Source organism: Haliaeetus albicilla, chromosome 6 (genome assembly GCF_947461875.1).
Source record: "Haliaeetus albicilla chromosome 6, bHalAlb1.1, whole genome shotgun sequence".
In the NCBI taxonomy this organism is placed as follows: domain Eukaryota; kingdom Metazoa; phylum Chordata; class Aves; order Accipitriformes; family Accipitridae; genus Haliaeetus; species Haliaeetus albicilla.
The window spans coordinates 8,592,179-8,607,666 of NC_091488.1; the positions used below are offsets into that span (position 1 = coordinate 8,592,179).

The window sequence follows — 15,488 nt, forward strand, 5'->3', positions numbered from 1 at the left end:
GCAGGGAATTTTATGTCCAAAAGCAAACAAACCAAGAAACTTCATACAAAACCCTTGATAACTTTGTTATATGGCTTAAAGTTATATACTACTCAGTACCTTGCCTGGTGTCCTTTGACAGGCAAAGGCAAGCCAAATGCCTCACTGGATGCCTGAAGCATGCTTGTATTAAATATGTGGAGTGTTAGGAGATAAGGATCATTTATTCATTTTTGAAACCTGTATTGTATTATAACATTACCGTATATTGTTACTGGTTTGGTTTCAGGTCAAAGCTATATTAATGTTTTTTAAAACAATGCAAACTGACTTTCTTTAATAAGACCTATAAAAATGAGTGCAACATCACATTTAGCTTTTAAAAGTACTGAAATACATTTGTTTCTAAAAAGAACTGGTTTTGCCACCGCTTTCCATCGTTTACTCACACTTGCTATTAAATAAAAAGGTGACATTGTTGGAAATTACAGCAAAAATATTGTCTAGCCCAAGTCCATTTTAAATGAGAAATTTGTATGTATGCATTTGTGGTAGGGAAGGTTGATACAAGGAGTGATTATGTTTGTTTTCCAGGGCTGTTATGACTTGGTGACCAGTTTTATGGAGACAAATATGGGAATCATAGCTGGAGTGGCTTTTGGGATTGCATTCTCACAGGTAAGTGCATAAATGCCTCCCTCGCCCCCCCTTTTTTTCCCCTCTCTCTTTTTCTTTCCCTGGACTTCAAGAAAGGAAGGATTATGGAAAGGGACTGAACTCAGCATGCTCATTAGTCCTGAGGTCATCTGTTCATTGATTTTCTTTTTTTCAACTTAAATGAAGTTTCTCCTTGGGAATATCAGTTACGGTTGAGCTAATGACTAGCTCAAGGAAAACAACTTGTCCCTCCACTGGGTCAAATAGAGGTTAACCCAATAAAACATTGGCTTAAATGGAGCATAAACAGCTAAGAAGACAAATAGCTTATCCATTGTTTGGATAGGCTTCTATCTTCTAAGTACCCTTATTTTTTCTTAAAGGAGTCTAGAATTCAAATAAAAGCGTACCTTCAGGCCTCCCCATCCTGGACCTGGAGCCTGGAGGGGGCACCTGGTTTTGGTGACCAATTTTTTTTTTTTTTTCCCCCCTTTTAGCACTGAACACTCAGCAGAGATCTGCCAAAACCAGATTATTAAACCAACTCCTTGCCTGCACCAAAAGGAGTTTGGCATGGGAGGGACAAGAGGAGAGCTAAGAAGGTGTTTGCTGCTCCCTGATATTGACACTGCCTTTACCTGGACAAGAATTGGGGAAACTAAAGGTCTGGTCAGAATTTTCTGATCAATAAGGGGCAGGAAAACACCTGCATCTATCAACAAGATGCTCCTTTGTACTAGTCACCTTGTGTGTGATGGCAAGGACTCTCCTGGAAGCAGGCAAAAATGAGAAAGAGGGAAACACGGCCAATGCAAAAATGCTTGCAGAATGGTTCAGCAAAATGCACAGTGACATGCATGATGCCTGAACCGTTTCTACCCGAGAGGCAATCCGCCTTCTCTTTGCAGAGAGTACATAGTACAACTGCAGATGTTGTATTCAAAAACTCTCATGCAACTTTCATTTGCTTCATTCACACAATATTAAAAATCTGGGTCCTGAGGCAACACTGAAAATATGAATATATCTGTTGAATGACTTATGTTTATCCAGTGGCTGGAAAAAATGAGGTGCTAGGAAAAATCATTTGACTTCTTCTTAAAACTCATGAATTCAGTTAGCAAGCTGTAGGTTTACACTGTGCTGCACTGGAAACAAGAGATTTGCCAGTGCTGTTGCCAGTGATGGCCAAGTGAATTAATGGGAGGGCTGTGGTTGCCCTCTTCCCCTGCTGCCCCATGGGGTCAGCCTGTGCTTGGCTGCAAGGTGTTTTAGTTATATCTCTCTGAGGTTTCATTTGCTCAGCAGTTGCAATGGCCTCTAGATTCTTCAGAATAACTGTCCCTAAGCCGTGTGGAAAATGGCCACCACGTCCTCTCGGTCAACATACGGTCAACATAGGGCTGAGGGAGCCCTAAAACTGTCTGGGCTCAGACCAGCTCACTGCCCTGCCTTGGCATCTGGAATCCTGATGCCTTGTAGCCTACGTGTTAGACGTGAGAAGCCCGTGATTTGGCCTATCGGCCTGTTTCATGTGGGCGTAAACGTTGGCTCATCATACAGGCAGCCACCCAGGGCATGCGTGTGGGCATCAGGTCCTCGGGATCCAGAAGTGGTGAAAACACCAGTCTGGAGCTGTTGGTGCATGGAGCACGGGAGTTTTGGGGGGGGGGGGGTTAATAGGCTATTCTAGTTGTTGTTGAATGGTCACGGTTGTCTTGATACTCTTCTCCGACATTGATTAAGACTTGATTACTGCTATAGGACTCTGAGCTCTTATTTCAGTTTGGTTTGTAGACAGCCAGAAGTCTATAAAGCATCTTTTAAAATGCCTCATGTAAAACTATCCAAAAGAAAAATGGGATGTGTAGAATTTTACAATTCATACATTGCTGGGGCAAGTGCCTCAGTCAGGACCAATGCTACCTGAAAGCCTTTAATCGATGTATCATAGGTACGATAGGCAAAGCATCATCTTACCTTGCCTGAAAGTCGTTTGCAGCTGGGAGGGAGACTGTAGGAAGAGTGCAGCTGGAATTGTTATTATTTTGGCACGTGTCTGGGTGTTTACTGTAGGTCATCGGTTGTTTGCGAGCTCCGTAGAGGAAGGTGGGTGGGCAGCGCGGGCAGAATGTGGCCCCTGCAACGGGAGCCCTTTGGCACAAGGCAAAATCAGTGTGACAGGCTGCAGGCAGCACGGGGAGGAAGGCACTTTGCTGCTGCGCCTCCGAGTGAAAACCAAAGTATGTTTGGATGTGGCGTTGGCAGCTCACGCTGCTTGATGGCAGCGTGTGTCCTGCTGCCAGCTGGGGATGTCGCTCCCCTGCGTAAGCGCAAGGCTCTGGCACTCCGAGTTGATATCCAGCTGCTTGGGGTGTTTGCGAATGTGTAAAAAGGAGAAGAGAGGGGATGCAGGGGAGAAAAATGCATCTTTCCTGGGGTGTGAAGAGTAGAAGGCAGCCAGTTAAAATTTACTGCCTAACCTGTTTTGCTGGACCCAATTAGGGATGGTGTTTACAAATTGATTTCAGGTTAACCGTGGCTGGCAGTAATGCCAGGCAGTGCTCCAGCTGAAGGCGAGGTTTTGCTATTCCTACTGAGAATAGGTTTAATCGAAATAAAAGACAAATTAGATCGTGTTGCTCTTCTACAGTAAAGCATGCTCAAGGGCCCTTCCTTCACATGATTTGTTAGCTGTTGACTAGCATGGGGAATGTGCTGATTCCCAGAAGTAGGGAAAGTTGATGTAATGGCATTGCACATCTTATAGGCCTGGCACAGACCTCCCAGTCAGAGTCAGAGTTTTAAAAAAACTGCTGCGTTGCTGACATTGTCTGCACTGCTCCTCGGGTTTGAAACGATAACAATAAAATACAATTTGATTGGTTTTGGACTCGGATGCCAATGCTGACTTCCAGCTGGAATAATTTCAGTTTAGCAGGTGCTCTTCAGAGCAGCAAAATGATCTCTGTGTTGTGCCCAACAGAGAATAAAATTATGCAAGCAGCATAGACGATGAAGAGTTTTGCCTAGATAAAACTACAGTGCAGGCGTTGGCTTAAGAGGTGCAAGAGACAGAGTCTAGAGGGGTTTATAGATTGTGGTTGCAGTAGAGTCCCTGAGTAGGGGAGTCTCAGTGCAGTGTTAAGGCCAAATTATTCCCTTTGTACTGAAGGACTGGAAGTCAGGTGCTCTTCATGTGCTCAAAACCAGTTCTTGAGCACACACAGTTCCCATCATTTGACGATATGTCCTCAGGCAGCTACAGTCCCTCTCTACAGTGCAACATCCACCTGCCCTCTTTACTGTCAAAGTTAATGTGAGTAGCTCTGCCTGGCTGTGGATGCAGTTCTGGTGCAGACAGACATCATCCACCTTGTCTGCTGCACCTCCTGTCTGAGTATAGGGAGGCTGAGACTTGGCCCTAGCACAGGATTACACCTCTGTCACCCCTTGCACCAGGATTAGGGAGTGGGATCCGTATTGGGATCCAATATGTGACTTGAAATCAAGATCAGGCTGCTTCTAAAGACTGATCAGTGTGAATTCAGCATGGAGATAGGACCTGTGCCAGAGGCATGCCACGGCACAGGAGGCTGACTCAGGTAGGCAACATGTGACATAGAAAATTCTGTCTTCTAAAATAGAGCCAGGGAACCTGGATGCTTGAAGATTTGCATTTTGAGAATATGGCAAGGTAAATCATTGAGCTAAACAATTATTCCTGATGGATAAAAACCCCTGGTTTAGCTTACCTAATCTACTGACAAATTCCAAGTTAGTTCAGCACATTTCTATTTATAGAAATTCTCTCAAAGAGTGAGAAATGGTGAAGATACCAAGACCCAAAATAAAATGGAAATTCAAATTGCACTTCAGTTTCTCCTCAATATAATAAGATGTAATAAATACATCATGCAGGACAGCTTCCAGTCAGTGTTAGCTCCTGCTAAATAACTATATTAAAAAGCCAGTTGTCATGTATATGATAGGAGATAAGATTGCTAGGAAGTTGCTGTGGATGGATTTCAGTGGTCAGAACTGAGATATGCCTGAGATCACTCCTAGAAACCATGGAGAGATAAAGAACTCATGCACTGCATTGTGCTTTCTGGAATGAGCTTTGGCCAACAGGATGGTAGTATATGAGATGCACCTGAGGGATGTGGGTTTCCCAGTGCTCTAAACCAAAGTATTTGTCAGCATTTTCAAGTTTCCTGTGGCAAGACCAGAGGTCCTGAGGCAAACTCTCAATTTTCCATATAATAGTTCAGAAGACCAAGATAATCTTAGAAAAAAGGGAAGAAAGGGAAAAAGTGAGAGAGAATACAAATGCAGAACCAAGTCTGGCATCTTAGCACTTAAAAAACTGGGACTGTAAAATAAAAAAAATGAATAAATGGATTAAAGTTGAGATGGGACATTTGAGAGACAATGGGAGCGAAGGGAAATGAATGCAACTTCTGGCAAATTATTTCTTTGACAGAATCCTTTTATGCCAATTCCTCTGGTTTTTCAAAGGAGCTGCAGGGACTTGCTGCACAACAGGATAAGGGGCTTCCTCCCGTCTGAAGAGCAGAGATTGCATGTGATCAAGCAAATACAGAAAGCAAGGGTGGGTGGAGAGTGCTCATTTGTGGTTCACAGACTGGGAGCCTCTAACCTGATGTAAAGGCAGAGGACCGTAGTTATGCCTGTAATGAAAGAGCACCGTGAGGAAAATTCAGCAACTTAATACAGTATCGCCTCTTCTTGGCTACAGGAGGGACGGTGCTCTTGTGGTTAAATGTGGAAGTCTACACACCTTGGAAAATAGATGTTTTTATATGTTTTCAAAGTACTTCTAAGATATTTATCATAGCTCTGCTATGTCCTGGTAATAGCTAGAAATGCTGTGTAAAATGTGTATGCAATGGCTCGATATGCATGCCATTATTTCTGAAATACAGAAGCTTAATATTATGGTACTATAACCACTTAAATGCATAAACCAGCATATGGACAGAGCAAAGAATTAGTAAGTGGGCCAAAGATCAGAAGATACATTCATGTGTAACTTGCCATTCGTCTTACGAGTGACTTGAGTAAATCAAAACATTGTCACATGCCTGCAAATGCTGCAAAGCTTAGACAGGCTGATTATTAGAGTTACAGCCCGTGTAAAACAGAAGAATCCCTAATTAAAGGTAGCTGCGGAGGTCTGCTACAGCTGAAGGGGGAAAGAAAAGCCCATGGCTTCCTCTTTGTATGGGCTGCAGCATCTTTCCCCTTGTAAACCTGATACAAGCAGCAGGTTGTGGTCAGGAACAACAATGGCCATAATCTGGGTGCTTGTGATGGGAAATAATAGGTACCTCGTGGCACAGGTACTTAAAAAAACTTTTAAAAAAAGTAAACTTGAATGTACATATGTTGTTGGCCATTGTAGGATGAGGGAGGAACTGATTTGGGTCTGGGCTGGAATTTGCTTAGTGAAAATAAATAGGATTAAATACGCTGTGAAGTTCTTCTTAATTCAGTAAGGCAGAGAAGTAACTTGTGAGACCAGCCAAGGAAAGTGAGAAAAGACTGAAAATTACCACAAACACAGAAAAGTGATAGCGAAGCGGGTGGGACAGGGCCACCCAGAGGCGCTTGCTCTGTTCTGCCTGTCAAAGCACGGAGAAATACATACCATTCTCCAAAACAGAAACCTCCTTCTCCAAAACAGAACTGAGCTAAAGAAACATCACACAAGTCAGCAGTGGGATTGTCAAAGCCTCTCCAGTAAGCCTGCAGAATGTGGTCGGTTTTCAGCAACACTTTCCAAACTGCCAAATTGGTAGAATCATCCTCCCAGTGACTGGAGCATTTAAGTGTGGAAATTCAAAGCCCAATGCAGGCATCCTCATCTTTGCTGGTCCCTGGACTCCTGGGCAAGTGCATGAGCACTCCAGCTACCAAATAAGTTTCCTGCCTGAACATGCATCTAGAGAAGTTTAGTAGAAGAGGCAACAAGATGGCGAAAAGGTCTTCTTGGTATCGAGTGAGATTTTCAAAGCTGAGGAGGGTTTTCTGCACCCACATCTCTGCTGACAACTGAAAACACAGCCCCTGCACCCTAGTAGCTTAAGTTTTTACTGGAGGTGAACACAGGGTCAGATGGTCATCTGTGCCCCACATCTAGTTATAACCAAGGCAGTGTCCTCCTCAGTATTTGGTGCCAAAATCGGGGGGTGTGGGGGAGAATATTGGGAGTTCAGCCTGCTTTTAAAGGTGACTCTGTGCCCTTTTGAGATGCCCAGAACAGTTCTGGTGGACACTGAAACAGGAGAGGGAGCAAATTTCTGGGAAGTGAAGCGTGGCCTGACCAGGAATGTGACATCTCAGAGGCAGGAAAACAATTTATCTGGATTTGAGGTACCCTGGCTTGGTCTTGCTCTGGGCTGATGCCAGCCCAGATCAAGCAGTTGGCTGGTATAGAAGACGTATATTTTGATGATGATCATGTTAACAGGGAGCACTGACAGTCCAGGGGAAAGGACACGCAATCCCAAGCGTGAAATAGGAGCCAGTTTGGACGAGCAGCCAGCCAGGCGTTATCTACACGTGCTCTGCGGGGTCTGAGGGAGCTCCGCTGCTGCCAAAAGGTTGTGATCCCCTTCTCAAGCACCGTTCCCCGCAGCAGAAGGAGACGGGCAGAGGTGGTGCCCCACGGGCACGGGCGAACTGGCTGGAGCGGCCGTGACAGCCCTTGCTTGAAGCCAGGTCCAGGGAAGGCTGGTCCGTCTGTAGAGACGGCCCTCTGGCCTCACCCCTGTAGCCGGGGATGAGCTGTAACAATCTGGATATGCTCGTGAGTTAATTAATTGACCAACCCAAATGAGAAAAGCGAGGTTGAATTATTTATAGTATATTAACGCTGTTGGCATATGCGGGAAACGCTAACAAACTGCAATAGGCAAAACATTGAAATGACTGAGTGCTTATTGACGAGTGGAAGCCAGGGATCTGTTTTCAATAATCTGAGTGACAGCCAAGGGAATAGCGAAAGACTTTTTTTTTATTTATTTCCAGATTTATAATGCTCATTTCTCTGGTGCTGCATTATTTGTAAAGAAAGCATAACCACCCTGGGGCATTAGGAAGCTTTTCCCCAGCACACTGTTAAACAAAGTTAAGGGGACCGCCAGCTCTCGGTGGCGGTGGCTGGTGGTGGGGGACCCAGGTGGAGCTTGCGAGTGAAACGCAGCCGGTACCCGGCCGTTTACCCATCCACGCCTGACTTGGCCAGGCAATGACAACGGGATTGGAAAGTAGCAAAAAGGCATGCTGCCTGTCAAATAAACACTCTCTGATAACGATCGAGAGGAAGATCCGACAAAGAAAAACGGGAGATTTCAGTGCTGTTTTTCTGCTTAGAGTGGTCCTTAAAATAAGGCATAAATTCTATAGCGCATAATAACTCCAGAACATGAAATCTTTGCTCACCATGGCTTCTCCTTTGCTCTGCATTCATTTAACTTAAGTCCTCCTATTCTACTTCTATTCTTGTCTGGAACAGTTGATCGGGATGCTGCTGGCATGCTGTCTGTCGCGGTTTATTACTGCTAACCAGTACGAGATGGTGTAACAAGGTGAGCTTTCCCCGCTTTCCATGCAGTATTTTATATACACCTCAGTATATTGCCATGGCTGTGCTGCTTCTGCTGAAGATAGCAGGCAAGTTTGCCCAGCATGTTCGTCGAGAATTAAGTCTTCCCACAGGATTCTTTGCTTTGGGATTTTCATCCCAATATTCTGTCTGGTGGGAAAAAAAGGGGAAAATGTACTGTCGAATGTTTTGTCATTTCAGTATTCTTCTTGAAAAGAGAGGGCAAAATACCTGCCATGACCGCTGTTAGCAACCAAAGCAACCCACTTCTTTGTTTTTTTTCTCCCCCCCGCTCCCCAGTCTTTCAGAAGCGCGAAGTCCAGAGCCTGTCTGAAGATCAGGAGCTGCAGAATTGGAGAAAGACTGAAACGAATGTTATAGCACCCACTGTCTCTCGCACGCACGCACACCCACACCCTCACAAGCAAGCACGTGCGCGCGCACACTCGCCCCCCACCTCCCGAATTCTGTCCCACGCGTAGTGTACCATTCTGTGAAGTACCGCGGTGCCACCGAGAGCAGCTGAGTCCCCTCGGCCTCCGGACCCAGACCCCATCCCCGCGGCTCGGCGTAGGATGGCACCGTATGTATGTTCTTGGTCACACAGTAGTTGCATCGTAAGTTAACAAAGGTAATTCATTAACAGCATTGATCGGGCTGTGCATGTAGTGACTGGAGGGCATAATTAGCCTTTCACCATGGTTAATAAGTGTTGCACACGTTCATATAAAAACAGTATATGAAATATATATTCTTTTGGGTTTATCTTATTTTCTTGTTTTGTTTATTGCTTTACTAAGGTTTTCATCCTTTCCCCCTTCCCTGCGCCTGCCCCCCTTCCCCAGAAACAAAGGAATCAGTAACATAACATAAAGATACTTGAAAATGATGTTAAAATGTTGTGCTTGAAGGGAACCGTTATTCCTGATGTTCTTCTACATCTTTGATTCTTACTCAGTGTTGTATGCCTAGTGCGTATCCCGGTAGGCTTTGTCTAGTGCATTTTGCCTCTGAACCTGATCCTGTGTAATACTGTTATTAAGCTGTGTTGTTGCTTACTGTGAAGGCAGGAATTTTGCTTCCTTTATTTTTATTAGGTAGTTATGAACTAATTGAACTGTGCTGTACTGCGGCCTTCATACTTTTTTCCTGTTCCTTCTTTTTCTTTCTTTTTGCATTGAGGTTGCAGCCACCAAATACATTGTTGAATCAAATTGAAATAAAAACACACACACAAAAAAAAAAAATCACAAAAAAAACAGGCATATGAAATATTTTTGGGGGAAAGCAAAAGTTTAAAACCTTTTTAAAAAAATAGGACTTTTTTAATAATGCCTCTGTCTAGCATGCCAACGAGAATGCATTGATATTGTGAGTATTTGTGATATACGTATTAATAAATGGAACCATTACAGATTTCTAGCCGCTTCCTTTTCGTTCTTTAGCCGTAACAAAACTCTTTCGAGGGGCGAAGTGAACAGCAAGCACAAGTGCACAGCTTGGAGTGGCGTGTCTTTATGCGTATTTTAACGACTAACTTGTTGGTGACAGAAAAATATTACTACCCTGGGAAAAAAAGAGAAAGGGCTGGAATTGTTTCAAAACTCCTAGAAAACCTTCCACAGCTGGTGTCACCACGTGACAAATACATACCCTCTGCTTTGCAGTTTTTCTTCTTGTGACTGATAACGATCTGCAGTGTTGTTCTTATCCCGTCCTTAGTGCTGTGCGAGATTTTGGCATTAAGCATTTCTCTCTAATTTTGGTGAGGGTGGGGAGAAGAGGGACTTCTTCTGAGGGGGGTGGGTCATAGCCATCGTTGCTGCTTTCGTGGAGAGGCAGGCGCTTACCTCTTTCTCATTTGAATACGTGAAGCGTTGAAGATCTGACAGAAAGCCCATGAAAGTTTAAACCTGGAAGTTTTGGACCGAGCCCTTTACTTTGGCAATGTGGACAGAGAAGACGACATGAGGAGGGAAGCCCTGTACCCTTCTGGCTGCGGAGGAGCCCGTACAGCTGCCGGAGTCCCAGCCCGTCCTCCGTCCGTCTGTCCATCCGTCAGTGCCACCCACCCGGTTACTGCGACCCTCCGCCCGGGGGGGCTGCCCTGCGTGGTGCCTCCAGCATCATCTCCCCATGAACCTCGGAGCGGTGCTGGCGCGGTCGGTGCGCTCTCACCCACGACTATAAACGGGCTGGCAGCCGCACTGGCAAAAACCCATCGGCGTATGCCGAGGCGGCACGTCTTAAAAACCCCGGTGGCATCTTTGGCTTTATTCAGAGAGCGCTTGCAGAGCAGGGAAGAGAAATAGAGGTTTTTAAATGAGAGAAGAAGCTGGTCCACAAATTTAAATCTGCCCTCAAAGCATCTGCCGTGAGGGAGCGGGCCGTCTTTAAACGTGGAGAATGCCCATACAGGTCCTGTATAAATGCTGGGCACTTTGTGGGGGACAAACCCACTCGGCGTGGGTCGCAGCACTCGCATTTGCAGTCCCTTCTGAGAGCTTAAAAACAGTCGCAGCCGCTTGCTGGGTTGCTGGGGCTACGCGATGCTGGAGCGATGCCCTTCTCCCGCAGGCGCAGGAAGTTCGCGGGGGGATGTTTTTCCACACCAGAAAGAACTGGCCCACCAGCTGCCCCAGTTTCCCTCCCCTATTCATCCCCGGGCAGGTCTCCCCTGCCCCACGGAGGGGAGGGAGGGAGGCAAGGCTGCCGCCTCCTCCCTCAGGAGCCACCAGCGACCTTCCGGAGTGGAAAAGCACCAGCCTCTCTTCGGTTTTCTTTCCTTCTTTTTTTTTTTTTTTTTTTTCCTTTTTCTTGAAAGAAAGAGTTGTTTGTGCCAAGAGCTGTTTCTTTTGAAAATGCTGATGTTGGGTGACAGGTCAGCAGGCCCCCGAACTGCTCCAGCTTGCCCCTCCCCATTCAGTAAAGCATGTGCTCAGCTTTAAGGTGTAAGCATTGAATTAAGTCCATTCAGCAAAGCCCTTCAGTGCATGCTCAATTGTTGCCCTCAGCCCAGCAGCACTCCCGCTCGTGTGGGGTACGTGAGTTAACTGGGCTCTCGACAGCTTCCGTGGAGAGGATCAGGCTGGTGAAGGACCCACCAAGGGCTTCCCCGGCGAAATTCCCCTGGCTTGTACTGGGGCCACGCAGCAGCTCCGGCAGGGAGGGATGCGCTAGCTGGCACCGTGGCATCCCCTGCCATGGGCGCAGCATCCCCACGCTTCCATCCCTCCCTCCTGGAGGGAGAAGCGAGGCGGTGGAAAGGAAACAAAGCCGGAGCTGCCGAGTATGGGTTGATGTCAGCCGGGTGGGATTTTGCCTCCAGAGGTGAAGCTGGAAGGGGGTACTGGGAGGCTGAGGTCCACCCTCTGGCATGAACTGAATCGGTGGCGCAGGGCTCCGGCTCCGGCTGCGCTGGGCTGGCTCTGGCTGCGTGGTCCCTCCCCGAGCAAACTGCATTCCATCACCGGACCCGAGCTGGGCAAAAGAAGGGTGGGCAGGTTTGGGAGTCAAAGCGGGTGATGGGGTCGCTGGACGAGTCCCAGGAGGAACGGGGCATGGCTGGGGGACAAGGGGAGTGGGAGATGGAGCGGGACTGTGGGAGGAGGAAGAAAGGGCATTGAGATCACCGCGTTTTGGTCCCGGTGAGCTGCTGCCTTGGTTTGGCTGCAAGGTGGACCAGTGACCTTAGCTGGCCTATGCATGCCATCCTGAACTGGCTCCCAGGGCTTGCTTCTGCTGAGGAGGACAGCCCCGAGCACTGCTGAGACAATATTATATTGCTGTAAAGGTGATTTTTCACAGTAGCATCAAACTGCGGCTCTGGGAGCGGGCGGCCGTGCTGGAGGGCCTTGCTGGGTGCTGCCGTCCTTGGGCGAGCATCGCTGCGGAGGAGGAGATGGGCTTTGCGGCACTGCTCACGGGATTTCAGCCTGTTGCTCCTCGAAGGAGCCAATGCAGCGGCTAAAATGATTCTGTCTTCTGTGGCTCTTCCCTTTGACTTTAATGGGTCATTACTCTTTAAGATAATTTTAAGATTAGCAAATTAATTTGCTGCCAGCCAAGCCCCATGCATAAAATACCCGGCATCCCACTGGAGGGGGAGGATTGATCGGGATGTCAGACCTACCAGGGCTGAGTTAGGGCTGCTTCAGTATGAACCTGTATAGTAAAAATAGGAATCTTCATAATTCAACATGCAAATGACACTTCTGCTTTTTTGTAAGTAAAAGTGGTTTGCCGCCCAAACGTGTAAAGGCTGGTCAACTTTCTGCAAGCTGCTTTTACCAGCTTGGCCTGATTTTGAAGAAAAAAAGCTGTTGCTTTTGCCTTTTGCTTGTCATTGCACCGGTTCCTGTTGCAGTCAGGAAACGTTTTATTCAAAGGACATTTCATTTTTGCCCGGTGTAACTGGAGATACTTGGTACGTGCGAGCTCATTAAAAGCGAGCCGTGCTGAGGCAGCAACTCTTCAAGCTCTGGAGTCTGTTCTGCTCCGTGGTAACTGCAGTGTGGCTATTTTTGGTCTCTGCTGAAGCTATCTATAGGTGACACCAAGTACTTATTTTAGATGGCAGTCCTTCTGTGTAATCGATAACAGGGGTGTGTATATACATACACATATATACAGCATCCCTGATGCGCTATACAACTGTAACTCCTCATGTGATGTATATTCCCAATGCAACTACTAAATCACTAGAATGCTATTTTTTATTCACCATACTCATATAACACAGTGTCTTGGCCAAGACTTTCAGAAGCAGTAGATTTCTGGCAACCCCCTAGAGGTATTTCCAAAATGCTCTAGCTTTCAGAAAGTGCCAAGCGACCTCCCTTTTGGGAATCCAGCCCTTTCAAAACCTCTCAGGGCACTCAGAAGTGAAAAGTCCTTTTTGAAAGCCCTATCTGTTCTTAAAATGGGGATTATTCATCCAAGTGAAAAAAAAAGAATTAATATTTTAAAAATTGGAATTATTTCCAGAGGGGAAGCAAGGACAGCTTTCTGGCTTGCATGGAAGCCATGGTTTGTGTGCTTTATCTTCTTGAGTAGAGAATCGGAAAACATGGTGTGAGAGAAGGCTGATGCCCATTAGGAGAACTGCTGGGCTAGGACAGGGGGAGAAAAAAGAGCAAAAAATATATAAACTTCTTTTTTTTCAATCAGAAGGGTTTGAAATGGGAAGTTTCTCAACCTGGTCGCGTGTCTGACACGGCAGAGCAGCAATCTCCAGCTCCAAGCTGAGCAGGTTCAGTAGCTCAAGCCTGCAGCAGGGAGGTCTGTGGTCCGGTCCGGAGGGGACTGTTGCCTGCCAGGACACCTCTTATGTCCTGCTGATGGTGAGAGCAGCCTTCTGTGGGACTCTGCACGTGTCAGACTGCTAGAAACTACCGCGGGGCACATGCAATGAAATTCACGGCCAGCGTCTATCCGTGGCACTACCTGAGGCTTTGCAGGAGCGGTTTGACACTCGTAGTTTCCTACCCTGGCTCCCACGGGCTTACTGTGCTTCTCTGGGATTTACCTTTAATGTCATGTTTGTAAGTTATTGCTTGCTCAAAAGAACTGGTTAGTGCTTATATTGATTATTTGGTTCCTTCAGCCCTTTGGTTATTTGTAATTAAAAGCAAACAAAAAATTGCCCAGAATTTTCTTCCTCCTGGAGTTCAGTGTGACCCAAATGACAGATGAATGAGTCCTTCTCCCAAGTATAGGAACTGGTACATTGAGCCCGTGGGTTATTGCTGTGTGCTACTCCGTTTACCTTCATGTAATCCTGGTACTTGCAGGGCCGGGAACTGCCTCTTCCCTGCAGGCGAGGTGGAATTCAGCCTTGCAGGGAACCAGCCCGAGCCCTGTGCGCTCCCTCTGCCGTGCCGGCACCGACAGCCTGCCAAAATCAATGCCGTGCCTTGGAGGAGTGCGGAAAACAGGTCTCCACTTGCTGTGTGGAAGCATGAGGCAGCGTGAAGGCGTGAGACTCAGAAAACCCTGGCCGGCACCACAGCAAGCTTGAGCACCGAACTGAGCGTAGACCAGCATAGTCCACCGGTCTTTTTGTAATGGTGGGGTTTCCTCCCAGTGCTCACCCGGATAACCTAGATGCTCCCTGCTTGTTTGGACTAGGCATTTCAAGTGCTACAATGTGAAAGGGAAATCAAAAAGCCAATCAAAATCATCTCTATGAGACCCATTCAATAAAAAAGTTATTGGCAATTAGCACGGTTTTTTATAAAAAAAGTAATTAGCCTTCCTGCCCTGAGAATTAATGAATGCTTTTCATTACACCCCGAGGGGTAGTCAACCCAATAATAATCCACTTCAGATGAATGTTGTTCTAAAACGATGTTGTCTGACAACGCAGGCGGCGGGACGGTCACAAACAGGAGGGAATCCTACTCTGGTGAGCACTGGAGCCGGTTGCTTCAAAATGAAAGGCCATTAATAATTTGCTTGGATTAGTGCGGTAGACTCGAGTTCTTACTCATTAAGGAGATGAAGCAAAGCGTACAAAAAGACCAGCACCTCATTTGTCCCCAGGTGCAAAGCTTAGGAAGCCAATGGAGATGCAATAGTGCTGGCTACTACCTTTTGCTGGATGTGTCCGTATACCTCGATGGGGTGGAACGTGACTTGGCTGTGTGGCTGTCTGGACGTGGTGATTTTACAGTCAGAGAGGTGTTTAGCCGAGTGGCAGAGGGTTGTGTGCTCCTGCCATCTGCCCTTCGCTGCTTAACCCATTGGCACCACAGGGAATGAGCACCAGGTGACAGCATCCCTTCCCCATTGCTCCCGTTTGACTGTTGGCATTTTCAGCGACGTATGCCTCGGTGCAGATGCAAAAATCACATTGACTTCTCCGTTCAGTGGCTGTCCTGCTCTGACAGCCCATCCACGGTCATCGCGGCTGCCCGGTTCTCCTCGGGGTGGTCCCTGTCAGAGGAAAGCCCTCAAAGAGCGAACAGATGAACGACAACTGCCCTTCCCCTGCCCTGGGAGCATCCTTGCCGCTGTTCCCTGGGGCAGCGCTCCCCTCCGACCCGCACGTCCCCTCCGACCCGCACGTCCCCGCGGCTGGTGGGGACCCCGGCTGCTGCTGCTGACCGGGGGGCTGCCGGCATAGCGTCCCGCAGCCAGGCTTTATGAGCTTCCTCATTGCGTTTACAAACCTGAGGATTCAAGCGAAGAGCTGGATCCGCCCCTCCAAGCTGGGCTG

General features: G+C 47.1%; 1 protein-coding gene across 1 annotated transcript in view; it reads left to right on the plus strand.

The window, feature by feature from the left end:
• The window catches only part of TSPAN7 (tetraspanin 7), a 98,650-nt gene extending 88,962 nt beyond the window's left edge, over nt 1-9,688 (plus strand). The window contains exons 6-8 of the mRNA XM_069784936.1: nt 574-657; nt 8,180-8,252; nt 8,570-9,688. Of these exons, the coding sequence (XP_069641037.1) occupies nt 574-657; nt 8,180-8,248 (153 nt within the window). The 3' untranslated portion in view covers nt 8,249-8,252; nt 8,570-9,688. The remainder of the gene's footprint in view (nt 1-573; nt 658-8,179; nt 8,253-8,569) is intronic.
• Nucleotides 9,689-15,488: the final 5,800 nt, after the last annotated feature.